At 47.9% G+C, this 27,767-nt stretch overlaps 1 protein-coding gene and 1 pseudogene across 2 annotated transcripts in view; both read right to left on the bottom strand.

The window, feature by feature from the left end:
- Window positions 1-6,631, bottom strand: part of LOC307247630 (NACHT, LRR and PYD domains-containing protein 12-like) — a gene marked incomplete at both ends in the record, with an annotated part of 45,352 nt that extends 38,721 nt beyond the window's left edge. The window contains 3 exon segments of the mRNA XM_080024668.1: window positions 5,414-5,599; window positions 5,742-5,898; window positions 6,407-6,631. Of these exon segments, the coding sequence (XP_079880794.1) occupies window positions 5,414-5,599; window positions 5,742-5,898; window positions 6,407-6,631 (568 nt within the window).
- An 821-nt stretch (window positions 6,632-7,452) lies between these two features.
- Window positions 7,453-27,382, bottom strand: LOC307247632 (E3 ubiquitin-protein ligase DTX4-like; annotated as a pseudogene). The gene is made up of 11 exons (XR_013844770.1): window positions 27,172-27,382; window positions 16,162-16,376; window positions 15,009-15,793; window positions 10,694-10,755; window positions 10,423-10,584; window positions 9,567-9,628; window positions 9,317-9,483; window positions 8,978-9,131; window positions 8,796-8,885; window positions 8,486-8,584; window positions 7,453-7,965 (listed from the first exon to the last, which is right to left on the bottom strand). The product of XR_013844770.1 is annotated as an E3 ubiquitin-protein ligase DTX4-like (transcript).
- Window positions 27,383-27,767: the final 385 nt, after the last annotated feature.

Raw genomic sequence — 27,767 nt, 5'->3', positions numbered from 1 at the left:
TGTACATGTTGTTGTTTGTTTCTATGTTTGTTTCATCATGTACATGTTGTTGTTTGTTTCTATGTTTGTTTCATCATGTACATGTTGTTGTTTGTTTCTGTTTGTTTCATCATGTACATGTTGTTGTTTGTTTCTATGTTTGTTTCATCATGTACATGTTGATGTTTGTTTCATCATGTACATGTTGTTGTTTGTTTCTATGTTTGTTTCATCATGTACATGTTGTTGTTTGTTTCTATGTTTGTTTCATCATGTACATGTTGTTTGTTTCTATGTTTGTTTCATCATGTACATGTTGTTGTTTGTTTCTATGTTTGTTTCATCATGTACATGTTGTTGTTTGTTTCTATGTTTGTTTCATCATGTACATGTTGTTTGTTTCATCATGTACATGTTGTTTGTTTCTATGTTTGTTTCATCATGTACATGTTGTTGTTTGTTTCTATGTTTGTTTCATCATGTACATGTTGTTGTTTGTTTCTATGTTTGTTTCATCATGTACATGTTGTTGTTTGTTTCATCATGTACATGTTGTTGTTTGTTTCTATGTTTGTTTCATCATGTACATGTTGTTGTTTGTCTCTATGTTTGTTTCATCATGTACATGTTGTTTGTTTCTATGTTTGTTTCATCATGTACATGTTGTTGTTTGTTTCTATGTTTGTTTCATCATGTACATGTTGTTGTTTGTTTCTATGTTTGTTTCATCATGTACATGTTGTTTGTTTCTATGTTTGTTTCATCATGTACATGTTGTTTGTTTCAATGTTTGTTTCATCATGTACATGTTGTTGTTTGTTTCTATGTTTGTTTCATCATGTACATGTTGTTGTTTGTTTCTATGTTTGTTTCATCATGTACATGTTGTTGTTTCTATGTTTGTTTCATCATGTACATGTTGTTGTTTGTTTCTATGTTTATTTCATCATGTACATGTTGTTGTTTCTATGTTTGTTTCATCATGTACATGTTGTTGTTTGTTTCTATGTTTGTTTCATCATGTACATGTTGTTTGTTTCTATGTTTGTTTCATCATGTACATGTTGTTGTTTGTTTCTATGTTTGTTTCATCATGTACATGTTGTTGTTTGTTTCATCATGTACATGTTGTTGTTTGTTTCTATGTTTGTTTCATCATGTACATGTTGTTGTTTGTTTCTATGTTTGTTTCATCATGTACATGTTGTTTGTTTCTATGTTTGTTTCATCATGTACATGTTGTTGTTTGTTTCTATGTTTGTTTCATCATGTACATGTTGTTGTTTGTTTCTATGTTTGTTTCATCATGTACATGTTGTTGTTTGTTTCTATGTTTGTTTCATCATGTACATGTTGTTGTTTGTTTCTATGTTTGTTTCATCATGTACATGTTGTTGTTTGTTTCTATGTTTGTTTCATCATGTACATGTTGTTGTTTGTTTCTATGTTTGTTTCATCATGTACATGTTGTTTGTTTCTATGTTTGTTTCATCATGTACATGTTGTTTGTTTCAATGTTTGTTTCATCATGTACATGTTGTTGTTTGTTTCTATGTTTGTTTCATCATGTACATGTTGTTGTTTGTTTCTATGTTTGTTTCATCATGTACATGTTGTTGTTTGTTTCTATGTTTGTTTCATCATGTACATGTTGTTTGTTTCTATGTTTGTTTCATCATGTACATGTTGTTTGTTTCAATGTTTGTTTCATCATGTACATGTTGTTGTTTGTTTCTATGTTTGTTTCATCATGTACATGTTGTTGTTTGTTTCTATGTTTGTTTCATCATGTACATGTTGTTGTTTCTATGTTTGTTTCATCATGTACATGTTGTTGTTTGTTTCTATGTTTATTTCATCATGTACATGTTGTTGTTTCTATGTTTGTTTCATCATGTACATGTTGTTGTTTGTTTCTATGTTTGTTTCATCATGTACATGTTGTTTGTTTCTATGTTTGTTTCATCATGTACATGTTGTTGTTTGTTTCTATGTTTGTTTCATCATGTACATGTTGTTGTTTGTTTCATCATGTACATGTTGTTGTTTGTTTCTATGTTTGTTTCATCATGTACATGTTGTTGTTTGTTTCTATGTTTGTTTCATCATGTACATGTTGTTTGTTTCTATGTTTGTTTCATCATGTACATGTTGTTGTTTGTTTCTATGTTTGTTTCATCATGTACATGTTGTTGTTTGTTTCTATGTTTGTTTCATCATGTACATGTTGTTGTTTGTTTCTATGTTTGTTTCATCATGTACATGTTGTTGTTTGTTTCTATGTTTGTTTCATCATGTACATGTTGTTGTTTGTTTCATCATGTACATGTTGTTGTTTGTTTCTATGTTTGTTTCATCATGTACATGTTGTTGTTTGTTTCTATGTTTGTTTCATCATGTACATGTTGTTGTTTGTTTCATCATGTACATGTTGTTGTTTGTTTCTATGTTTGTTTCATCATGTACATGTTGTTGTTTGTTTCTATGTTTGTTTCATCATGTACATGTTGTTTGTTTCTATGTTTGTTTCACCATGTACATGTTGTTGTTTGTTTCTATGTTTGTTTCATCATGTACATGTTGTTGTTTGTTTCTATGTTTGTTTCATCATGTACATGTTGTTTGTTTCTATGTTTGTTTCATCATGTACATGTTGTTGTTTGTTTCATCATGTACATGTTGTTGTTTCTATGTTTGTTTCATCATGTACATGTTGTTTGTTTCTATGTTTGTTTCATCATGTACATGTTGTTGTTTGTTTCTATGTTTGTTTCATCATGTACATGTTGTTGTTTGTTTCTATGTTTGTTTCATCATGTACATGTTTGTTTCTATGTTTGTTTCATCATGTACATGTTGTTGTTTGTTTCTATGTTTGTTTCATCATGTACATGTTGTTGTTTGTTTCTATGTTTGTTTCATCATGTACATGTTGTTGTTTGTTTCTATGTTTGTTTCACCATGTACATGTTGTTGTTTGTTTCTATGTTTGTTTCATCATGTACATGTTGTTTGTTTCTATGTTTGTTTCATCATGTACATGTTGTTTGTTTCTATGTTTGTTTCATCATGTACATGTTGTTGTTTCTATGTTTGTTTCATCATGTACATGTTGTTGTTTCTATGTTTGTTTCATCATGTACATGTTGTTGTTTGTTTCTATGTTTGTTTCATCATGTACATGTTGTTGTTTGTTTCTATGTTTGTTTCATCATGTACATGTTGTTTGTTTCATCATGTACATGTTGTTTGTTTCTATGTTTGTTTCATCATGTTTGTTTCAATGTTTGTTTCATCATGTACATGTTGTTGTTTGTTTCATCATGTACATGTTGTTGTTTGTTTCTATGTTTGTTTCATCATGTACATGTTGTTTGTTTCTATGGTTGTTTCATCATGTACATGTTGTTGTTTGTTTCTATGGTTGTTTCATCATGTACATGTTGTTTGTTTGTTTCTATGTTTGTTTCATCATGTACATGTTGTTGTTTGTTTCTATGTTTGTTTCATCATGTACATGTTGTTGTTTGTTTCTATGTTTGTTTCATCATGTACATGTTGTTGTTTGTTTCTATGTTTGTTTCATCATGTACATGTTGTTTGTTTCATCATGTACATGTTGTTGTTTGTTTCTATGTTTGTTTCATCATGTTTGTTTCAATGTTTGTTTCATCATGTACATGTTGTTGTTTGTTTCATCATGTACATGTTGTTGTTTGTTTCTATGTTTGTTTCATCATGTTTGTTTCAATGTTTGTTTCATCATGTACATGTTGTTGTTTGTTTCTATGTTTGTTTCATCATGTACATGTTGTTTGTTTCATCATGTACATGTTTGTTTCTATGTTTGTTTCATCATGTACATGTTGTTGTTTGTTTCTATGTTTGTTTCATCATGTACATGTTGTTTGTTTCTATGTTTGTTTCATCATGTACATGTTGTTTGTTTCTATGTTTGTTTCATCATGTATATGTTGTTGTTTGTTTCTATGTTTGTTTCACCATATACATGTTGTTGTTTGTTTCTATGTTTGTTTCATCATGTACATGTTGTTGTTTGTTTCTATGTTTGTTTCATCATGTACATGTTGTTGTTTGTTTCTATGCTTGTTTCATCATGTACATGTTGTTGTTTGTTTCTGTTTGTTTCATCATGTACATGTTGTTGTTTGTTTCTATGTTTGTTTCATCATGTACATGTTGATGTTTGTTTCATCATGTACATGTTGTTGTTTGTTTCTATGTTTGTTTCATCATGTACATGTTGTTGTTTGTTTCTATGTTTGTTTCATCATGTACATGTTGTTGTTTGTTTCTATGTTTGTTTCATCATGTACATGTTGTTGTTTGTTTCATCATGTACATGTTGTTGTTTGTTTCTATGTTTGTTTCATCATGTACATTTTGTTGATTGTTTCTATGTTTGTTTCATCATGTACATGTTGTTGTTTGTTTCTATGTTTGTTTCATCATGTACATGTTGTTTGTTTCTATGTTTGTTTCATCATGTACATGTTGTTTGTTTCTATGTTTGTTTCACCATGTACATGTTGTTGATTGTTTCTATGTTTGTTTCATCATGTACATGTTGTTTGTTTCTATGTTTGTTTCATCATGTACATGTTGTTGTTTGTTTCTATGTTTGTTTCATCATGTACATGTTGTTGTTTGTTTCTATGTTTGTTTCATCATGTACATGTTGTTGTTTCTATGTTTGTTTCATCATGTACATGTTGTTGTTTCTATGTTTGTTTCATCATGTACATGTTGTTGTTTGTTTCTATGTTTGTTTCATCATGTACATGTTGTTGTTTGTTTCTATGTTTGTTTCATCATGTACATGTTGTTTGTTTCTATGTTTGATTCATCATGTACATGTTTGTTTCTATGTTTCTTTCATCATGTACATGTTGTTTGTTTCTATGTTTGTTTCATCATGTACATGTTGTTTGTTTCTATGTTTGTTTTACCATGTACATGTTGTTGTTTGTTTCTATGTTTGTTTCATCATGTACATGTTGTTTGTTTCTGTTTGTTTCATCATGTACATGTTTGTTTCTATGTTTGTTTCATCATGTACATGTTGTTTCTATGTTTGTTTCATCATGTACATGTTGTTGTTTGTTTCTATGTTTGTTTCATCATGTACATGTTGTTGTTTGTTTCTACGTTTGTTTCATCATGTACATGTTGTTTGTTTCTATGTTTGTTTCATCATGTACATGTTGTTTGTTTCTATGTTTGTTTCATCATGTACATGTTGTTTGTACTATGTTTGCGATACAATGTGTTGTATGCCCAGCATGCTGCCAGCACAGGTAAATAAATTAATTAATAATATAAAAAAGTAAACGTGTCTTTATTTATACACAATTTATTTCCAAAACATTAGAATCTACTTAAAAAATAATAATAGCACAGCGTCGCCTCTGACCCGGCAAGAGCAGAGCACAGTGGACCGCTGTCACGGCACAGCAGGGTGCCGCGCCGGGCCGCATCCGCGGGAGGCCGTCCGGCACGGAGCGCCAGCGGGAAGGGGGATGCGGTGACACGGGTTCCAATTGGTCCGACCGCACCAAGCGATGGCAGCCGGGCGCCGGGCCCCCCCCACCGAGCAGGACTGTGTGACACCACCACTCGTCCCGTTACGTCTGAGGTGGAACTACGCCAAAACACGCGTGTCTTAAAGAAGCCTCCGCGAGAGAACAAGGGCCACGAAAGGTTGGCTCGAGAGTTTGGTTTCACCCCCCCCGGGCCCCCACCCCGGGGCCCCCCGAGCAGCACCAGCTCAAGCTCAACGATGGGAAAGGCCCCGACCCCACCAGGAACGGGGGGCCGCCGGACGGAAGATGGACGGCTCAGTAGCTCCACGCGCAGAGAGTCCTCTTCCGACGCCGCCGCCGCGTTCCTTTCCGCCCTCTTGGTTTTTATAAGAAGTAAACAAGTCTTTATATCGCACAATAAAAACAAAAAAACAAAAACAAAGTCGAAAAAGGAGAAGGAGGAACAAAAACACTGTCTTTGTAAACAATAAGATCTGACAAAGTTAAGAAAAAAAAACACTAAAACAACAATAATAATAATAATAATAACAACGTGACACAAATGTACAAAATGGAGAAAAAAAAACAAAAAAAAACAAAACAAAACCTTTATTCTACTTTGGCATGAGGACAAAGGAATATTAATCAAGACACGACGACAACGACATCTCATGGAAGAGTGAGGGAGCCAAGTTAAAATAGTACCATCGTCAAAGTACCTGTACACACACACACACACACACACCATTGTGTTAAAGGGTCATAAACAGACCCAACTGGGAGACCGGAGCGGAGCTGCTCCTCCTCCTTCGTGAACTTTTGACTCTTTGACACCGTTACTGGCCGTCCTAGGCGTCGGCAACCGTGCGCACAGCGCTGCCCACCTCCTGCGCTCCGCCTCCTGCGCACTGCGTCGCCACCTCCTGCGCACCGCCCACCTCCTGCGCTCCGCCTCCTGCGCACTGCCAAGCCTGCCTACTGCGCTCCATGTCGCCCGCCTCCTGCGCTCCGCCTCCTGCGCACTGCCAAGCCTGCCTACTGCGCTCCATGTCGCCCGCCTCCTGCGCTCCGCCTCCTGCGCACTGCGCCGCCCGCCTATTGCGCTCCATGTCGCCCGACTCCTTTGCTCCGCCTCCTGCACTCCACGTCGCCCGCCTCCTGCGCTCCACGTCGCCGCCTCCTGCGCACAGCACCGCCCACCCCCTGCGCTCCGCCTCCTGCGCACTGCGCCGCCTGCCTACTGCGCTCCATGTCGCCCGCCTCCTGCGCTCCGCGTCGCCCACCTCCTGCACTCCACGTCGCCCGCCTCCTGCGCTCCACGTCACCCGCCTCCTGCGCTCCACGTCACCCGCCTCCTGCGCTCCGCCTCCTGCGCACTGCGTCGCCACCTCCTGCGCACAGCACCGCCCGCCTCCTGCGCACTGCGCCGCTTGCCTACTGCGCTCCATGTCGCCCGCCTCCTGCGCTCCACGTCGCCCACCTCCTGCGCTCCACGCCGCCCACCTCCTGCGCTCCGCCTCCTGCGCACTGTGCCGCCCGCCTCCTGCGCTCCGCGTCGCCCACCTCCTGCGCTCCGCGTCGCCCACCTCCTGCGCTCCACGCCGCCCACCTCCTGCGCTCCGCGTCGCCCACCTCCTGCGCTCCACGTCGCCCGCCTCCTGCGCGCCGCGCTGCCCGCCTCCTACGCACTGCATCGCCCGCCTCCTGCGCCGGTCGGCCCATTCTCGTGGTGTTGCTTAACGGAAGCGTCGCCCCCCCCCCCCATCACTCATTTGTTTTGAACTTTTTTTTCCCACCACTCGTTTCCACAAGCTACAGTCACTCTGCTGCTACGCTAAGCTACATCCTGGACACGTCTTTCTTTCTTTCTTTCTTTCACAATCTCTTCCTCCCTCCTTCCCTGAGTCTCCTCCCTCGTCCCCCTCTCGCTCTCGCCGTCCTCGTCTTCCTGACCAGTTCCTCGCCCTCTCAGCTAAAAAAACGTTGCTTTTTTTTCCCCCCTCTTCTCTCGTTCCTAGCGACCCCACATGTAAGCTAGCACCGTCTGACGCCGCGTAAGCTAGCACCGCCTGGACGGCGCGTAAGCTAGCACCGCCTGAGAGCCGCTGCCTCCAGCCCTCGCCCCCCTCCACCGGGCTGCGGGGGGGGCCGTCATCGGTGAGTTTTACACAGCTTGACGTGACGTTTACGAGCATCCAGACGTCCACTTGGATATTCAACGTCCCATGTGAGTGTCGTTGAAAGCAAATCGTGACGTCCCCCCATCTCCCCCTCGCCACGACCGGTCCTCCTCCTCCTCCTCCTCCTCAGCTCATTTTTCCCCCAGCCCGTCGTCCCCGGCGACGCCCTGCGCACGGAGCTCCTCCAGCACGTTGTCCAGGTGGCCCCTGTCGGGGAAGCCGTGACCGGTCAGATTGGAGCCAAACTCCGTCTTGTGGTGAACCTAGAGACAGGAATGAGTTAGAAAAACAACAACAGCAAAAACCAAAACAACAACGACGACAAAATAAAAAACGAAAACAACAAAACCAACAACAAAACAAAACCAACGAAAAAACTACAAAAACAAAAACACCAAAACAACAAAAACACCAAAACAACAAAACAAAAACAACAACAAAACAACAACAAACCACAACAAAAAACAAAAACAACAACAAAAACACAACAACAAAACAACAAAAACAACAAAAACAACAAAAACAACACAACAAAAACAAAACAACAACAACAAAACAACAACAACAAAAACACAAAAATAAAAACAACACAACAAAAACAAAACACCAACAACAAAACAACAACAAAAACACAAAAACAACAACGTTGTCGTCTTAGGCCCCTGTGGCAGACCTTGGACGGCTGGTCGTTTTGTCGTCGTGCATGTTCCTCTCCGAGGCCTGGCGGGGCGACAGGCAGACAGACAGGCAGACAGACGGGCAGACAGAAACACAGACGCGCACCTCGTTCCAGACGACCGTGTCGCACTCCCCAGTGGTGCTGGACGTTCCCACGGAGAAGATCAGCCTGCGGTCCCAGGCCACCAGGAGGAGCCTCAGCACCTGGAGGCGTGGGGGAGAGCTTTCCATAACTTTCCAGGACCCGATTCCAGGCTCACCCGTCAAAAAGAGTGAGCCAATCGTCGGCGCGCAGGCGGTCGTGTGTTTTCTACCTGATGACACCCGACCAAAAAACCTTTCCACCATTTAAAAATAATATAGGTGTGCGCGGTACCTTGTGGTACCTTGCGGCCCCTGCGTGCGTGTGCGGTACCTTGCGGCCCTTGTCGCTGTTGGGGACGTAGCAGTGTCTTGGGAAGCCCCTGGCGCTGAACGCCTTCCCTGGACTGGGATGTTCGGGCCCCTGGAGGAGCCGGGGACACGGGGCCATGTTAAAACACCACTCACATGAAGTAGGAATATCAGGCGGGCGGCGGGAGGGGCCCTCGCGGGTACCTGCACGCCGGGCGGGATGCTGTAGATGATGCGGATGGTGTTGCAGTCGGGGTGTCCGGGCAGAGAGTGGGGGATGACGTGGTACTCCATCTTCCCTGCCGGCTGACTACCAGTTCTCACACCGTAGATGGTCTTACAGGTCGGACACTGGAGGCTGGAGGGGGGGAGGGGTGGAGCGGGAGGGAGGGGGGGGAGGGGGAGAGAGGGTGGATGAGTAAGGTGCAGAGCAAAGAAAGAGAGAAGAAAAGAAAATAATGAAGAAAAAGAAGAAAATAAGAAGAGGAGGACAAAGAGAGCGGAGCAGATGACGGAAGAGAGAAGGAGGGATGGGTGGTGCACCTCCCGTCCTTGTTGCCGTTGTTGTACATGGCCAGCAGACACTGGTGGTGGTACTGGTGTCCGCAGTGCGCCAGGCGCCCCACAGCCTCTGCCTTGGAGGCCGGCCCCACAGTGGGGCCCTTGTAGCCGGACGGGCCCCCCAGCGGCTCCATGCAGATGGTACAGTCCTGCGGGGGAGGAAGGGGGGATACCATGTGAGGGCCCGGGGGGGAGCAAGCCCAGCATGACTCTGCTCCCAGATGCCTCCTACCTCCTCAGGAGGAACCTTGACCTTGTGCAGATACTTCTTCACCACCTCCTCAGGAGCTCGACCTGGAGTTCACAAAGTGACATCATCAAGATGAGCTCATAGAACAACACAAGAGCAACACGCCTACACAGCGAGAGCAACACGCCTGGAAAGGAGGCGTGACGAGAGCAGGTTCAGGTGTTTTTAAAGGCAGTGATGTCACTACGGAACAGCACCAAGTACCAGGATGAACAGAGCGGTGGTGACTCCTACTACAGCACTGAGCTTCATGGAGGAACACGAGGAGCTGAACCAGGAGGCAAACCACCGCAAGCACGACGACCACGCCCACCACAACCAACACTGATGTAGTGATGGAGTAAAAGTACAACAGCAACATGGCTCCTGTCACCGAATAGGGAGCCGGTTCAGTCCCCACGATGATACCGTGTACGTGCGTGTGTGTGTGTCTGTGTGTACACGTGTGTGCGTGTGTGTACACGTGTGCGTGTACGTGTGTGTGTGTACGTACTCGTGTGTGTGTGTGTGTACATGTGTGTGTGTGTGTGTACATGTGTGTGTGTGTGTGTACATGTGTGTGTGTACATGTGTGTGTGTGTGTGTGTGTGTACACTGGGCGTGCATGTGTGTGCGGGTGTGTTCACGTGTGCGTGTGTGTACATGTGTGTGCGTGTGTGTGCGTGTGTGTACACGTGTGCGGGTGTGTGTGTGCGTATGTGTGTGTGTGTACACGTGTGCGTGTATGTGTGTGTGTGTGCGTATGTGTGTGTGTGTGCGTATGTGTGTGTGTGCGTATGTGTGTGTGTGTACACGTGTGCGTGTATGTGTGTGTGTGCGTGTGCATGCGCTCTCCCACCCTTGCGGGCCTGCTTCTTGGACGTCCTGCGGCAGCAGTGGTTGAGTCCTGGAACTGGTTTGATGTCGCCCTTGCTGACTGGTGGCGGGTGCAGCACCAGTTTGGGGGGTCGGGTCAGACACACAGGCAGTGCCGCCGCGCTCATCAGGATCCCGGTTATACCTGCACGTAGAGGGTGTGTAGGTGGGCAGTTGTGTTATCGTGTGTGTGTGTGTGTGTGTGTGTGTGTGTGTGTGTGTGTGTGTGTGTGTGTGTGTGTGTGTCTGCTCACCCGCCAGTGCTGGGTGAACAGGACTGGAGCTGTTGAGGTTCTTCACCGGTACAGTGGGTACGCTGGAAACAACATCAAAACCAGCTGCTCAGTCACAGGAAGTGATATCACACACGAGTGACATCACAACATCGACATCAACATCGGACCTGGGCCGTGACCCGTGTCTCACAGAACACCCTTTCATGGGTCATAGGTTCCATGTTTAATGAGCTTTTCTAAAGGGATCGACGGTGCTCATATTGTACTGTCCCCCTTTCATATTGTGAAGACAGACAGACACAGACAGACAGACACAGAGAGACAGACAGACATACACACACTCGCATTTACGTGTGTCAAGAGGTCCACCGTCGTTCCTGTCCCAAAAAACGCCTCTCCTGCCTGCCTGAATGACTACCGTCCGGTGGCCCTCACCTCGGTGGTCATGAAGTGTTTCGAGAGGCTGATTAAGGATTACATCTGCGCCTCCCTCCCCCGCACCTTGGACCCGTTGCAGTTTGCGTACCGGCAGAACAGATCCACGGATGACGCGGTCTCCCAGGTACTGCACACCACGCTCACGCACCTGGATGGCCGGAAGGGGGCCTATGTGAGATTGTTGCAACGATTATAGTTCAGCTTTCAACACCATATTCCCCACCAGACTGGCTGTCAAGCTGTGGGGGCTCGGACTGAGCACTCCGTCGTGTGCCTGGATCCTGGGATTCCTCTCAGCCCGGCCCCAGGTGGTTACGGTGGGGTCAGGGTGGGGAGGCAAATGTGCAGCTCCGTCGCTCTGAACGCAGGATCCCTCCCAGGGCTGCGTCCTCAGCCCCCTACTGTACTCCCTGTACACACGTGACTGTGTGGCCAGGTCCAGCTCAAACACCATCATCAAGTTTGCTGACGACACCCTCGGGGTGGGGGCCTGATCGCCGACGGCGACGAGAAGGCTCTACCGTTAGGAGGTGGCTGACCTGTCACTGGTCAACAGCCTCCACCTGAACATTAGCCAAACTAAGGAGATGATCGTGGACTTTAGGCGAGGATTACAACCGAGGACGCACGCGCCCTTGGTGATTAATGGGACTTCTGTCGACAGGGTGAGCAGCTTCAAGTATCTGGGAGTTCACATCACAGAGGACTTAACATGGACTGTTCACACAGACACTCTGGTGAGAAAGGTGAGGCAGCGTCTTTACCACCTCAGGCAGCTGAGGAAATTCCGGGTCTCGGTGAGGATCCTCAAGTCCTTCTACTGTGGAGCAGTGGAGGGCATCCTGACAGGCAACATCACTGCCTGGTTTGGGAACTGTACTGCTCAGGACAGGAGGGCCCTGCAGAGGGTGGTGCGTTCAACGTACCACTGGAACTACCCTCCTCTCCCTGCAGGACTTATACACCAGGAGGTGTAGTAGCAGAGCTGCAGCATCATGAAGGATCCTCATCACCCCAACAACGGACTGTTCCAGCTGCTGCGGTGGAGCAAGAGCCTCCACAGCCACACAGCGAGAACAGAGACTGAGACGGAGTTTCTACATCAAGACATAAGAACTGTCAACGCTGAACTCACCAGGGCTCCTCACTGCCTTACTGTACTGTATGTAGCATACTGTACTGCAAATGTACTGTAGCACTGTACTGGGTTACTGCATACTGTAATGGGTTACTGCATACTGTGCTGTATTGCTGTTCTGTTCAGTGCTACTGTATTGCTGTGTCTACTGTTGTATACTGTACTGTATATCTCAACACACTACCACACTTTATTCACATGTACTTTAATGCACATAGCTGTATATACATAATAGCCTATCCCATAAACAAGACTATTCCTTTTATTTCTATTTTGTACCCCCACTCTGCATTACCTTTGAGTTATTTTATTTTACTTAATTGTATACTGTTCGATTAACTTACTGTACTACGTTTTAGGAATCAGTTTGTTAGTCAGCTTGTTAGTCATCAGTTTGTTAGTAATCACTGTGTGCATTGACATTTCACTGCATATATGTATGTGTGTGTGTGTGTATATATGCATTAAAGTATGTATATTTATGAAAGTATGTATATGTATGTGACGAATAAACATCTACCCCGCCCCCCACACTACAACAACAACGCGTGTGGATGTTGATCATGTCAACCACTGTAAATAGACAGGCTCCTCCCAACCCATCGCTCTCTCCCTCACCCTCCAGTTGGTGATCAGCTGCTCCGCTTCTGAGGTCAGACAATCAATCAATCAATCAATCAATCAATCAATCAGTCAGTCGCACACACGTTTCTATTTGAGGGCCTTATGTTGATGTCAATCATTTTGAGTTGCATGGTGTGTATGAAAGGTTCTCTCCAAATAAAGTTCATTATCATTGTTATTATGATCATATTAATAAGGTATCAGCTAAATTAAGTTTGATTCCTTGACAGCGGATCAACCAACTCATCCTCATTTTTGTTTTTTCTTTTTTTAACATCTCTTACCTTTTCACTTATTAAAAATGAACTGTTATTTTTTTGGGGCCTCGTCCCTCTCTCTCTTTTTCCAGTTTGCTTTGTTTCTCTCACACTTTCATCCTCTTTGTCTCATTCCGCTAATCCTGAGAGAGGCAGTTACGATTGGTAAAATATTTACTTCTGCCGTGTGTGTGTGTTGGAGAGATAGTGTATATATGTGTTTGAGAGTATGTGTGTTTGTGTTTGTGTGTGTGTGTGTGTGTGTTCAGCCTCAATTTTTGCACCCTCCATCCATCCCACTGCTGCTGTCTGAGTCTGGAACGGACACACACACACACACACACACACACACACACACACACACACACACACACACACACACACACACACACACACACACACACACACACACACACAGTTTCGCTGTTGTTCCGTTCGTCTGTGACCCCGAACCACCCCACCACCACCGCAAAGCCCATGCTGCCCCCCAGCATGAAATGAAGTACCTCTTTCTGCTTCAACATTTATTTCATGATTGTATAGTACTGTATAATTTATCTTTAGGCATTTTTTTTAGGTGTTTTTCCTTTACTGTTATCATTACGCTATATATGTTTCGTGCATATTGCCATATGTTGTTATTGTTTACAGTTGACTGGAACGATGATTTTTCTAATATAAACATGGGGTCACCCCCCCCCCCCCCCCCACTTAATAATTATTAAACAACAATGTTTCATTGAAAACTTCATGTACTTTAAGATACTGAAAAGGCAACTCAGTGAACAACGTTACTGAACTTGTGCAAACTGCCTCCCCACCCCCACCCTAACCCCCACCCACACTCAGTGTGCATGGTGGGGGGGGGTCTCCCAACATCCCATAAATCACTCCCGAAAATCTGCTGCCACAAGTGGCCATAAGAAAGAACTGAGAGAGAGAGAGAGAGAGGAGTGCCAGCATTGTGTTGCTAATACAGACCAGGACCCTAGGATCCAACAAAGGTTGCCGTGGGAACCAACAAAGGGTCTCGGAGGCCCCTAGACGGCTGAAAGACGGGAGGGGGGGGGGCAGCACTACAAGGCGTAGCGTGTGTGTGTGTGTGTGTGTGTGTGTGTGTGTGTGTGTTGTGTACACATAGTATATACCTTTGGGTCACATTTTGAATTTTGACATTTTTGTCTTTTCACATCATGACTTTGACATTCTATGACTTATTAAAGATGAAGGTTTTGGGAACAGAAGGCCTCGGGGAATCAGGCTACAACATTCTAGAAGCATTTCCAGACTTTTGCAGAATAAAATGCCCTGTTTGGAAACACAACCGGCTTGAAACGGCCACGTCTGGACAGAGCTGTACTCCTTCAAGGCGGTTAGGGTGAGGGTGGTGGGGGTTAGGGTGTGGCGGGACAAAACACACACGCACACACACACTAATAGTGACAGAGAGACGTAGTGAGAGATGGTCGTGCTGCCCAGTTTCCCATGTGGAACATTTCATTTTTCAAAAAAATATTTTCAAAAGAAATAAGAAAAAAGGAAAACAACACGTCATGGTGCAAAGGTTTGGGGGATGGGACGTGTCTTCCATTCCATGGTATGAATGAATACACAAATCCTCATGTCGCTTTTGTTAGAAGCTTCTAGACGCTAGGATTTAATAAACTTAACAATTTAATTCCAGACCTTGGAATTACAAGTTACTTTTTTGCTGACATAATTGAGGATTTTTAAACGAGAGAATGATGGGATGTGAGACAGCTAGATCGAAAGCGGGGTCACTACTGTCTGTCTGTGTGTCTGTGTGTCTTTCTGTGTGTGTGTGTGTGTGTGTGTGTGTGTGTGTGTGTGTGTGTGTGTGTGTGTGTGTGTTTACCCGGATGCGATCAGCGCTCTGGACTGCGCCACGGCGATCCTCTGCAGGGCGGGCCGGCTCAGGCCGGCCAGGCTGGAGCGCTGTGGAAGGGGGGCGTGGCACGCCACGCGATGCGGCTTCATCACCATGGGCGACGGCGAGGGCACGGGGGAGGGGGGCGTGGTCACGCTGTTGGCCGGGGTGACCAGCGTGCCCGTGGGCACCGGCTCGCTGGACGCAGGCGGAGGGCTCTGACCGGATGGGGATGGCGGCCGGGGGGGCGGCGACGGCCTATTGGAGGAGGAGGGGCCTGTGGGGGCGGGGCCTCCCGTGAGGGCGGCCATGGACTGGGCGAAGAGCTGCGCGTTCCTCCTGGGGGAGGAGGTGTTCCTGGAGATAGCTATGCCGTGGGGCAGCATCAGGGGGGGGCCCTGCTGCTGCACGGGGCCGAATGTGGCCGAGCGGGACGGACTCAGGGCCCTGGAAGAGGAAGAAGAGGAAGACTTGGGGCGTGGCGTGGTCAGGGAGCGCCGGCCCAGGGTCTGCACCCCGCCGGAGGTCTTCACGCTCAGGACAAGCATGCACTGCTGGCAATCGCAGGGCTGGGCCGGCCCCCCGGGGGTGGGGCCTCCGCTGGGGGGAGCGGCGCTGAGGGCCCCCACGCTGGAGCCCGACACACCCACGCCCAGCAGCACCCCGCCCAGCCCCCCCGCAGATTTAGGAACGGGGAGGGGTCCGGGGATCAGGGGGTATGCCATGTCGGCACGACGCTGGATCCGCCGGCACCGCTGACTCTGTCGGTTCACCTGCACACACACACACACACACACACACACACACACACACACACGGTCATAATATGCACATTACAAATGATTGTTCCACAAATATTTCTTGTGTTTAAATATCTTGTGAAGGGTCAAAGAGTCAAATTATGGATATTTGCGAAAGTAGAGTGCCTTGAAATAAGTATTCAACCGAAAATGCTCACGTTATTTTACACAATTAACACATGAATACATTATCAGTAGACTTTTTGGAGTCTTTTTCAATGCGCCGATGTAAAATGTCTTGCTGTATTAACTCCGACGTATTTAAATTTCTCATTCCACCGTTCTCATTTCATTTATCGTCAACGGAAATAGACGCAAAACGGATCCGGGGAGCGCCGCACCTGGGTCATGTTGCAGAAGTCAACGAGGTAGCAGAAGCCCAGCGGCGTCAGGTCCAGGCAGCTCTGCTGGAGGCCGTGGGCCTTGTGGACGGCGATGGCCACCTCCATGTCGTAGGGCGTCCAGGAGCCCGCGTCGCTCTCCCACTCCCACTGCCAGCCCTGCGCCGGGGCGGAGCCGGGCTCGTAGAAGCTCCGCCGCACCGGGCGGATGGTGCCTGCCGCAGGTGGTCAGAGGTCAGAGGGTTTCACAGCACCAAGCTGGCGACGAGACTCCATTTTGATGTATAAGTATATTACACACGATGAGAACTGCTGCCAACTTTTCCGTTCGTTGCTTGAAAAATATTTTGCGTGATAAATTCGGCCCGATACAGAAAGGAAATACTTCAAGTCCCCTTCATCTTGCCGCTGACCGCGAAGACCCGTCCGCCCCGCCGCGAACGTCGGAAGAGTCGAACCCGCAACTGGAGCTGTGTGACGGACCCGCGCAGGGCGGCGCGGACGGCGCCTACGTCTTCCCTTCCCCTTAAAGCCACGGAATAAGGGCGGAGAGGCCGAGCGTCGACCGGGCGTGTGAGGCGAGCGGGTCGGGCGCCACGCGTTGCTTTTTGTTCCCCCTGCACTTTTTATTCTCACGTCCGTAACGATGGCCGAGTGGAATAAAGAAAGAAAGTATTAAGTACGCAAAAATATTTACAGAGGATCGGAGACGCATCCCCCCCTCCCCCTTCCATGGAGGTCGTTGTGTTTTGTTGACGGTCGTACTGAAGCCGCCGTGTTTTGTTGACGGTTGACCGTCGTACTGAAGCCTTCGTTGTATTTTGTTGATGGTTGACCGTCGTACTGAAGCCGTCGTTGTGTTTAGTTGACGGTCGTACTGAACCGTAGTTGTGTTTCGTTGACGGTTGTACTGAAGCCGTCGTCGTGTTTTGTTGACGGTTGACAGCTGTACTGAAGCCGTCGTGTTTTGTTGACTGTTGACAGTTGTACTGAAGCCGTCGTTGTGTTTTGTTGACGGTTAAAAGTCGTACTGAAGCCGTCGTGTTTTGTTGACCATTTTGTTGACGATTGTACTGAAGCCTTCGTGTTTTGTTGACGGTTGATGGTCGTACTGAAGCCGTCGTTGTGTTTTGTTGATGGTTGACCGTCGTACTGAAGCCGTCGTTGTGTTTAGTTGACAGTCTTACTGAAGCAGTCGTTGTGTTTTGTTGATGGTTGACCGTCGTACTGAAGCCGTCGTTGTGTTTTGTTGACGGTTAAAAGTCGTACTGAAGCCGTCGTGTTTTGTTGACCATTTTGTTGACGATTGTACTGAAGCCTTCGTGTTTTGTTGACGGTTGATGGTCGTACTGAAGCCGTCGTTGTGTTTTGTTGACGGTTGACCGTCGTACTGAAGCCGTCGTTGTGTTTAGTTGACAGTCGTACTGAAGCCGTCGTTGTGTTTTGTTGATGGTTGACCGTCGTACTGAAGCCGTCGTTGTGTTTTGTTGACGGTTAAAAGTCGTACTGAAGCCGTCGTGTTTTGTTGACCATTTTGTTGACGATTGTACTGAAGCCGTCGTGTTTTGTTGACGGTTGATGGTCGTACTGAAGCCGTCGTTGTGTTTAGTTGACGGTCGTACTGAAGCCGTCGTTGTGTTTTGTTGATGGTTGACCGTCGTACTGAAGCCGTCGTTGTGTTTAGTTGACGGTCGTACTGAAGCCGTCGTTGTGTTTAGTTGACGGTCGTACTGAACCGTAGTTGTGTTTTGTTGACGGTTGTACTGAAGCCGTCGTTGTGTTTTGTTGACGGTTGTACTGAAGCCGTCGTGTTTTGTTGACGGTTGTACTGAAGCCGTCGTTGTGTTTTGTTGACGGTTGTACTGAAGCCGTCGTGTTTTGTTGACGGTTGTACTGAAGCCGTCGTTGTGTTTTGTTGACGGTTGTACTGAAGCCGTCGTGTTTTGTTGACCGTTGACAGTTGTACTGAAGCCGTCGTTGTGTTTTGTTGACGGTTAAAAGTTGTACTGAAGCCGTCGTGTTTTGTTGACGGTTGATGGTCGTACTGAAGCCGTCGTTGTGTTTTGTTGACGGTTGACCGTCGTACTGAAGCCGTCGTTGTGTTTTGTTGATGGTTGACCGTCGTACTGAAGCCGTCGTTGTGTTTTGTTGATGGTTGACCGTCGTACTGAAGCCGTCGTTGTGTTTAGTTGACGGTCGTACTGAAGCCGTCGTTGTGTTTTGTTGACGGTTGACGTTCGTACTGAAGCCGTCGTCGTGTTTTGTTGACGGTTGACGTTCGTACTGAAGCCGTCGTCGTGTTTTGTTGACGGTTGACGGTCGTACTGAAACCGTCGTTGTGTTTTGTTGACGGTTGACGGTCGTACTGAAGCCGTCGTTGTGTTTTGTTGACGGTTGACAGTCGTACTGAAGCCGTCGTTGTGTTTTGTTGACGGTTGACGTTCGTACTGAAGCCGTCGTTGTGTTTTGTTGACGGTTGACGTTGGTACTGAAGCCGTCGTTGTGTTTTGTTGACGGTTGACGTTGGTACTGAAGCCGTCGTTGTGTTTTGTTGACGGTTGACGTTGGTACTGAAGCCGTCGTTGTGTTTTGTTGACGGTTGACGGTCGTACTGAAACCGTCGTTGTGTTTTGTTGACGGTTGACGGTCGTACTGAAACCGTCGTTGTGTTTTGTTGACGGTTGACGGTCGTACTGAAGCCGTCGTTGTGTTTTGTTGACGGTTGACAGTCGTACTGAAGCCGTCGTTGTGTTTTGTTGACGGTTGACGTTGGTACTGAAGCCGTCGTTGTGTTTTGTTGACGGTTGACGTTGGTACTGAAGCCGTCGTGTTTTGTTGACGGTTGACGTTGGTACTGAAGCCGTCGTTGTGTTTTGTTGACGGTTGACGTTGGTACTGAAGCCGTCGTTGTGTTTTGTTGACGGTTGACGTTGGTACTGAAGCCGTCGTTGTGTTTTGTTGACGGTTGACGGTCGTACTGAAACCGTCGTCGTGTTTTGTTGACGGTTGACGGTCGTACTGAAGCCGTCGTTGTGTTATGTTGACGGTTGACGGTCGTACTGAAGCCGTCGTTGTGTTTTGTTGACGGTTGACGGTCGTACTGAAGCCGTCGTTGTGTTTTGTTGACGGTTGATGGTCGTACTGAAGCCTTCGTTGTGTTTTGTTGACCATTTTGTTGACGATTGTACTGAAGCCGTCGTGTTTTGTTGACGGTTGACGGTCGTACTGAAGCCGTCGTGTTTTGTTGACAGTTGACGGTCGTACTGAAGCCTTCGTTGTGTTTTGTTGACGGTTGACAGTCGTACTGAAGCCGTCGTTGTGTTTTGTTGACGGTTGACGTTCGTACTGAAGCCGTCGTTGTGTTTTGTTGACGGTTGACGTTCGTACTGAAGCCGTCGTTGTGTTTTGTTGACGGTTGACGTTCGTACTGAAGCCGTCGTTGTGTTTTGTTGACGGTTGACGTTCCTACTGAAGCCGTCGTTGTGTTTTGTTGACGGTTGACGTTCGTACTGAAGCCGTCGTTGTGTTTTGTTGACGGTTGACGGTCGTACTGAAACCGTCGTCATGTTTTGTTGACGGTTGACGGTCGTACTGAAGCCGTCGTTGTGTTTTGTTGACGGTTGACGGTCGTACTGAAGCCGTCGTTGTGTTTTGTTGACGGTTGACGGTCGTACTGAAGCCGTCGTTGTGTTTTGTTGACGGTTGATGGTCGTACTGAAGCCTTCGTTGTGTTTTGTTGACCATTTTGTTGACGATTGTACTGAAGCCGTCGTGTTTTGTTGACGGTTGATGGTCGTACTGAAGCCGTCGTTGTGTTTTGTTGACAGTTGATGGTCGTACTGAAGCCTTCGTTGTGTTTTGTTGACCATTTTGTTGACGATTGTACTGAAGCCGTCGTGTTTTGTTGACGGTCGTACTGAACCGACAATCGAGTCACTTTTCCCAAATATCAGGTCACATCAAACAATAAAATCTATTTCCCAGAGAGAGAACAAAGCCTGAGGCAGGTGGAGAGAGTGAGAAGGAGACTGTCCATTGTCCTCCCTCCACTGACCCTCCTAACACACACACACACACACACACACACACACACACACACACACACACACACACACACACACACACACACACACACACACACACACACACACACACACACACACACACACACACACACACACACACACACACGTCAGTAGGAGAGAGGGGGAAAAAGCCTGGAGGAGTTTCTCAGGATGCAGCCGGGGTGAGTCAGAAACTTCCGCAAATTATTGATTATTCAATTTAAAAAAATCACTTACTACATTATGACATGAAATCATTGATATCAAGCTCAGACCATATAAACCATATGTTATACTATAATGTACCGTCATAAGTTACTACATGCATTGATCCTCTGACAGGAGTCATTTATTATTTATTTTCAGGCCTGAGCCGCTCTGGAGCTCAGGAGGCGGAGCCTGTCCTAATCCTAACTATTAGGAGGATTATTTTGGGAAATATTTGAAAAGAATTTGAGAGTTGCTTTGAGTAGTTCAAGTCTACTTATTGTTACTATGTTCTGAAAATAATGACTGCATTTTTCCTTATATGCTCAAACGACAGAAGCGCGGTGACGGGGAGAAGGAGCCGGTGTGCCGGAGGGTGGGGGGGGCTCAGCTCCTCATCACACGGTGTTTACTGAACTGAGGAGCAGAGTCGCAACGTGTCATTATTCTCTCTCAAATGAACTTGACACGACGAGTAAAAACTTGTGAACTTTACAACGACCCCGCTCCACCGCCACGACGTACTCACGCCCGACCCAGCTGTTTGCTTCGACTTATTTAGCGTCCGCGTCGAAAGGTCATCGGTGCATTTTGAACTACACACCGACTCGCGCCGCATGAAGGAGACGTGGGGAGGCCGAGCGGCACCGCCCGCGCTCCCTCGTGCGGCGGAAAATCACATCATAAACCTGGCTCCAGGAAGCAGCCTCACTCCCCTGAGGCCGAAACCAACACAGAGAGAGAGGGGGGAGGGAGGGAGAGACAGAAAAACCTTAAATGACAACAGAGGCCAACACAGATTAGACAAAAGGAAAAGAGAGGGAGGGAGGGAGGGAGGGAGGAAGGGAGGGTGCTTCTAAAAGACAGGGATCCTCTTTCTCATAGCATCCCCACCAAAATAAATAAATAAATGAACAACCTCTTCCCCAAATCCCAGACTTCCATTTTGCATCCAGAAGGCAAAGTAAGTGGCAGGCTGGTTGGAGTAAGTGGCAGGCTGGTTGGAGAAAGTGGCAGGCTGGTTGGAGAAAGTGGCAGGCTGGTTGGAGAAAGTGGCAGGCTGGTTGGAGTAAGTAGCAGGCTGGTTGGAGTGAGTGGCAGGCTGGTTGGAGTAAGTGGCAGGCTGGTTGGAGTAAGTGGCAGGCTGGTTGGAGTAAGTGGCAGGCTGGTGGTCCAGCTCCTGCCATGCAAACCACCGCCACGTCCAGGGAAGAGGTCCATGGTCCACAACCACCTGCTGTAGAAGCGTTGCAGTGGTGTCTGGGTGGTGCGTGGGTGGTGCGTCGGTGTTGCGGGCTGGAGTGTTGAAAACGTGTCATGAAGCGTCTTTTTGCTGAAAGGGGAAGCCCGCCATGTTTTGGTCCTCGGGTGGAAGCCGTGACCTCCAGCGTCTCCAACCAGGACTGGCATCGCACAGCGTACGCTGCTGATGACCTACATCACGCAAACAGACTCCCCGCCCCATTGCCCCTCCCCCCCTACAACCCCACCCACATGCCCCGTCCCCAGGGGCCCTCCCTACCCCCACCTCCCTGTGAACCCCGGCCCCGCGGCATTGTGGGGGTCTGGGAATGTGTCTCCTTCAGTAGGAACAGCTGCGGCCCCAGCGCAGACAGACAGCATCGGGCCCCACGTGCACTAGCCGTGCCCGAGAGAGAGAGAGAGAGAGAGAGAGAGAGAGAGAGAGAGAGACAGAGCCAGAGAGATTGAGAGAGAGAGAGAGAGAGAGATTGAGAGAGAGAGAGAGAGAGAGAGATTGAGTGAGAGAGAGAGAGAGAGAGAGAGAGAGACAGAGCCAGAGAGATCGAGAGAGACAGACAGAGAGAGATTGAGAGAGAGAGAGAGAGAGAGACAGAGCCAGAGAGATCGAGAGAGACAGACAGAGAGAGATTGAGAGAGAGACCGATATGATGCATCTGATGTGTCCTTCCATCGCTGTTACGTTTGAACTATGAATCAAGGTGACTGACATTGTGATGTGAGACTAGATATTGTCTTCAACACGTAACACATGCGGCGACAAAAGCCTCAGCGTGTGGTTGGTTCTCTCTGGCAGCGAATACCAACATCAGCAGGCACCGGTGGAGCAGCAACGGCAGAATGTGGGAAGGTAGGATTGAGTTGTCGGTGCGAGCCCCTCCTGCCCAGGTGCAGGGGCACGGCGTCAGACTCCATCAGGACACCGCAGCCATGACAAACACAGACGTGCAGCTTCTGCACGGCCTGCTTTTCTCTCAACAACGTCAGAAACAGATGTCGTCCGACTGTTTGGGAGAAACAAGAGATCGTCCTTTCCAACAATCCGCCGTCGTTGCGCACAGCGCCCGCGACAACCCCCCCAAAGCGGCGGGAGATAAGAGCCTTCCGCCAAAACGGCTGCGTGAACGCCGGGCTGCGTGACGGCGCACTCAGGCAGTTCTCTCCACCTCGCAGACCTTATTCTGAGCAGCGCCTCCGCCTCCCACGGTCGTACCCCAAACACCGTCAAATGATCTGCGTTGAGGCGTTTGGCAAAATAATGTCGCGTTTGATTTTGCGGGCGTCACCCACATCGCCCGGGCCCCCGAGCTGATATGATGATGATCAGTGGGGGGGGGAACTACCCTGCACCGCCGCACTAGCACCGCCGCACCTGCTCGTCTGACGATGCCGTGACACCTGGTTCTATCAAAGTCTCTGTGACATCCGGTCAGATGAAGACCCGTCACCGGTCTGGGATACGGGCGTCGGCTCAATGATTTAAATAACGCAATCTCAAAGGTTTTATCGCATTGAACTCCCGTATGAAGTAGTGAAGTCGGACGTGGGGGATAAAGGTCTTCCAGCCGGGCTGAGCTCACACAAAGTCTCTGTTGCCGTGTTCTAAAAGAGCTCCCTCAGCCAGCTCCCCTTTCCCGCTAATGTGTATGTGACGAATAAACCTCTTGAATCTTCAATCCTGAAACATCTGCTCCTGATTTCCAAATTCCCCTGGATTGGATGCGGCCGGGGTTTGTCACGTTCAACTCTGCGGTGTAAAGTTTGGAGCCAGGCCAAGCTGTAAACCTTTGGAACACTGAGGCGTCACACGGCGGCGGCTCTGGGTCACCGGCAACTCAGAGCGGAAACCAGTGCATCGCCAATCTACAGCGTCCCGACCCCCCCCCCGGTCCGACCCCCTGCGGAGCCACAGGTTCACCGCTGAGACGGAGGGAGTGCGGGGGGGAAACGAGTCAAGGTACGACTTCTTAAAGCCTCGAGTAAATGTCATAACAGCCGGGTACTTTAACAGCCGGGTACTTTGTTGAAGTGCACCCTGTACAGGTCAGTCAGTACAGGACCAAGTACAAAAGAGTTTTAGATGTTAGCAGAAACATGTAGGGACTGAGCATGAAGGCAAAAAGAAGCAGCGCTTTGGGCAAGTTCACAGTGCACGGCCTGTGAACGTGTGCAAGGGGACAGAACAACAAAACAACAAAATAACAAAATGACGGCTCGTTGCATAAAAATCATGGGAATCAGCGAGGGAGGGAGAGAGGGAGGGAGGGACGCCCAAACCCGCGCACCCGGCTTCTCTTCGCCATTCAAAGTCTTGCGGAGGCTCCCGGGGGCCTCTCCTTCTGCCACACAAAACTGGACAACAGCTGATGCAGTGCGACCGGGTCAAAGGTCATTCCAAGAGATTGCACCGCATTCACCGCGATACAACCCCCCCCCGCAATGATAAACGCCGACAACAACAAGCAACAGACGCAGCCCCCCGATTTGACATCTGTTCCCCAAACGGAGCGAGAGAGAGAGGGAGCGAGAGAGAGGGCAGACTCCCTGATGATGTCACTCCCCAGCCCCTCCCCCACACACAACTTTAACTTTCACACCAAAAGCAGGCGGTGCACTGGGAAGCTGCCCCTTCCACCGAGGGAGACCCCGTGCCCTTCTATTCTATGTATTAAGGTAGGAGCTCCACGTCCTGACGCCGGGCCCTTCTATTCAGATGGAAAAGGGAGAAATGCGTCTCTTCCACCGCCTCCCCGATCTCCTCCCCCCTCTCCCCCGAGGTGCTCTTGCTCCGCACAAACTTCTCCGCCGTTCTCTCAACTTTTGGGAGAAAGTGTCCCCCTCTTGTTTGTGTCCGCCCTGCGGGAACCAGGAAGGATGGTGGTTCTTGGGGCTCCGTTTGGAGGGACTTCTTTCTTTTTTTTTTTAAGCTCCTCCTCCAGGGCGGGGGGCGACCGGCGCCAGAGGAACCGTCAGCCACGAACGTGCGTGGCCCCTGGCACATGTACCCGGCAGTGATAAAACATAACCGCTAAAGATAAAAACTATTAAAAATAAATAAATAAATAAATCACATTTTTATTGTCGATGTATTTATTTCATTTTCCGACATGAGTCGAAACGAAGAACAAAAATTCCCCGGGCGCTGTCCCGACGCCGGCCCCGGCTTTACGAAAGTCGGGGACAAACTTTTCGACTGCGTGTCGTCGACCTAATACGAGTGAAGACTCGGCGGCTGGATCCATTGGTTCTGGCCTCAACGTCGTCCGGGAACCGATTTTGGCGGAAGGACGAGGGGAGCAAGCTCAGGCTCACGGACTCAACACAGCACGGAGCTGGTGCAGACCGCCCGGTTGGCGGCGGCTGCTTCAGAGTCGCGGTGCGGTGTGAATGCAACCAGGAGAAAAGCCCTCGGTGGGACGTCGTTTTGGGGGGGCCCTCCACCCCAGCTCCTAGTTCCCCTCAGGGAGCCCCACAACCTGACTCTCTCCATTATCTACAGCTTATTATGGCCTGCTCATGTAAAGCACTTTGAGTTGCATGTTTTGTTTGAAAAGTGCTATACAAAAAAAGGTTATTATTATTATTATTATTATTATTATTATAATAGCGGTAATAATAATATTGTTATTATTAATATTATTAATAATAATATTATCATTATAACATCAGATATTTTTATTAATAATAATAATATAATATTGTTGTTATTATTATTATTATTATTAATAATAATAATTATTATCCCCTGCCTCCCTCTCTTCATTATCTCCTCCCTCTTGCCCTTCCGACAGTTGTGAAGAATTGAAGAGCCTCGGATCACAACCATACTATTTCATGTTCGCCAACCTTGAACATCAAGGGGCTCCGAAAGTATTTGCCACCTCATATTTGCTTATGTAATGTTTGATACTATGGTTTTATACATAACCATTCAGATTCTGTGAGGGAGTGGTCGAGCGCCGTCACTTCCTCCCTCTCTCCCATTACCTCCTACCTGTCTCACTCTCTCATAAGTTTGGCCAACTAAACAATTTTTCTTTTTGTAATTGTAGGTCGTGTGCAGCTGCTTCTTAGTGTGTGTGTGTATATATGTGCACAGCGCACGTGCGTGGAAGAATGTGGCTGACTACCAGCCACAATGTTCATTTACAGCTGTTTCAGACCATCTCTCACACACACACACACACACACACACACACACACACACACACACACACACACACACACACACACACACACACACACACACACACACACACACACACACACACACACACACACCATGTCATGGAAACGTTTCCCAGGACGAATCTCAGACAGACGTCAGCTCCAGACATCTCACGGTTTGACCCACGGACCACAGCTTCATCCCCAGCAACAACAGCCGTTGCCAACATAATGTGCTGACGTGCCTAAAATTGACATCACCGTATAGTTGGAATTGTGCAATATAAGCGTGCGCATCACAGGGTGCAATCTTTCCTGGCGACCACGTGACTCCGGGCCGTTAAGTATCCGGCACAGACTCAAGTGCCAAATGCGGTAGATTTCCCTTCCTGAAGCGACCGCACTCCGAGCGAGAGCGACTGGACCGAGGATATCGACCCGAGATCGACTTGGAACAGACTATTTTAAATCGACCCTGCCGGGTTTTGCCGCCACGGACGAATAATCGCACCGAAGCGAATCCCCGCCGGACGTAAGTCCCACGCGCACAAAAAAAAAAAAAGGCCCAACAGGCTGCGGACTCACACGCTTCCACTCGGCGTCTCAAACTCCGGCACCCGCATGGAGCCGGAGCCGTTCACGCGGCAACACACAAGATCCCATCGGTTCGATGCCGGGCGCTGGTTGTAATGGGGCCAAACAACGTCACGCGGCACGTTGCCCTGACCGAGACGTCCGAAGCAAGGGGAGACAAACACAACCAGTAGGAATTCTAGAATTCTCTAGAATTCTTAAATTCACTTTTTCAAGTTTATGTACTTTAGGTTGAAATTGTGAGTTTATTCCGGTTCTACATTTTAAGAGGCAGTACTTTCACACTTTTGTTTCAGTAGAAATGCCGACGTAGCGCCGTCTCTCTTCAATCCTCATTTTGGTCGTTTCTCAAAACCAAGGACGGACTTGGAGTCCTGGTACTTCAGACTTGGTGGTTGGACTGGGGAGTACAGACTCCCGGGGATGGGAGGACGCGGGACGGTCATTCTGCAAAATGCATTGTGGGATACTTGTCTGTTCTAAGTCCACACAATCAACACCGATGCATCCTCCATCGAATGGGCGGAGCAAGTCCACATCCTGGCATTTGGACTGACTTGGCTTGATGCGGACTTTGAATTGGAACAGTACTTGGGCTGCGACTGATGACGTTTCACAAGTACACAAGAACACACAAGAACGCAAGTACAGTCAAGAACGCACATTGAGAAAGGCCTATTGTCCCGCAGAGGCGGCGCTTCTCCTCCTCCCCACTCACCTGTGTCTTGCCTGAACTGGTGCATGGACTGGAGGTCGATGATGTACGGCGAGAGGGCGGCTGTCCACCTGGCCCAGCACCACGCTGCCCCCGCGGGGGTCGCCGCCGCGCACGGCCGCCTCCATGTGGTGGGACACGGCGGGCCGTAAGGGCCGCCAGCGCCCGTGCTCGTTCAGCCATTCCCACACCACCACGGCGGCGGCCTGAGCATGGTGTTACCGTCGGCCCTGGAGAGACACACACGCAGGCTCAGATATCCACCCCGAGACGGAGCCTCTCCGGGGCCCGGAGCGGAAACACCAAACAGGGCGTTTTTTTTTTTTTACAAACTACTGTGTTTTTTTCTCGTCCATACGAACGGAGGAACTTTTGGGTTAGGGTTCTTTTAGAACGTCGGTGCCGGGGTACGATCATAATCCCGGTGAAATATGCATCTGGTTCAGCGGAGCACACGGTAGAGACGGATCTGAGTTTATATCATGTTGCAAACTTTAACACGAGTGTGGATCGCTGATACAGAGCTTCGTGGTTTATTTCCAGGATTTTTGCATATCTTAATTTTTCTCTTTTAATTACTTTTTAGCTGTATTTATGTT

This window comes from Zeus faber (assembly GCF_960531495.2).
Source record: "Zeus faber genome assembly, contig: SCAFFOLD_68, whole genome shotgun sequence".
In the NCBI taxonomy this organism is placed as follows: domain Eukaryota; kingdom Metazoa; phylum Chordata; class Actinopteri; order Zeiformes; family Zeidae; genus Zeus; species Zeus faber.
Note: the sequence above shows the minus strand (reverse complement) of the source record. Positions and strands in the feature narration are given on the sequence as shown.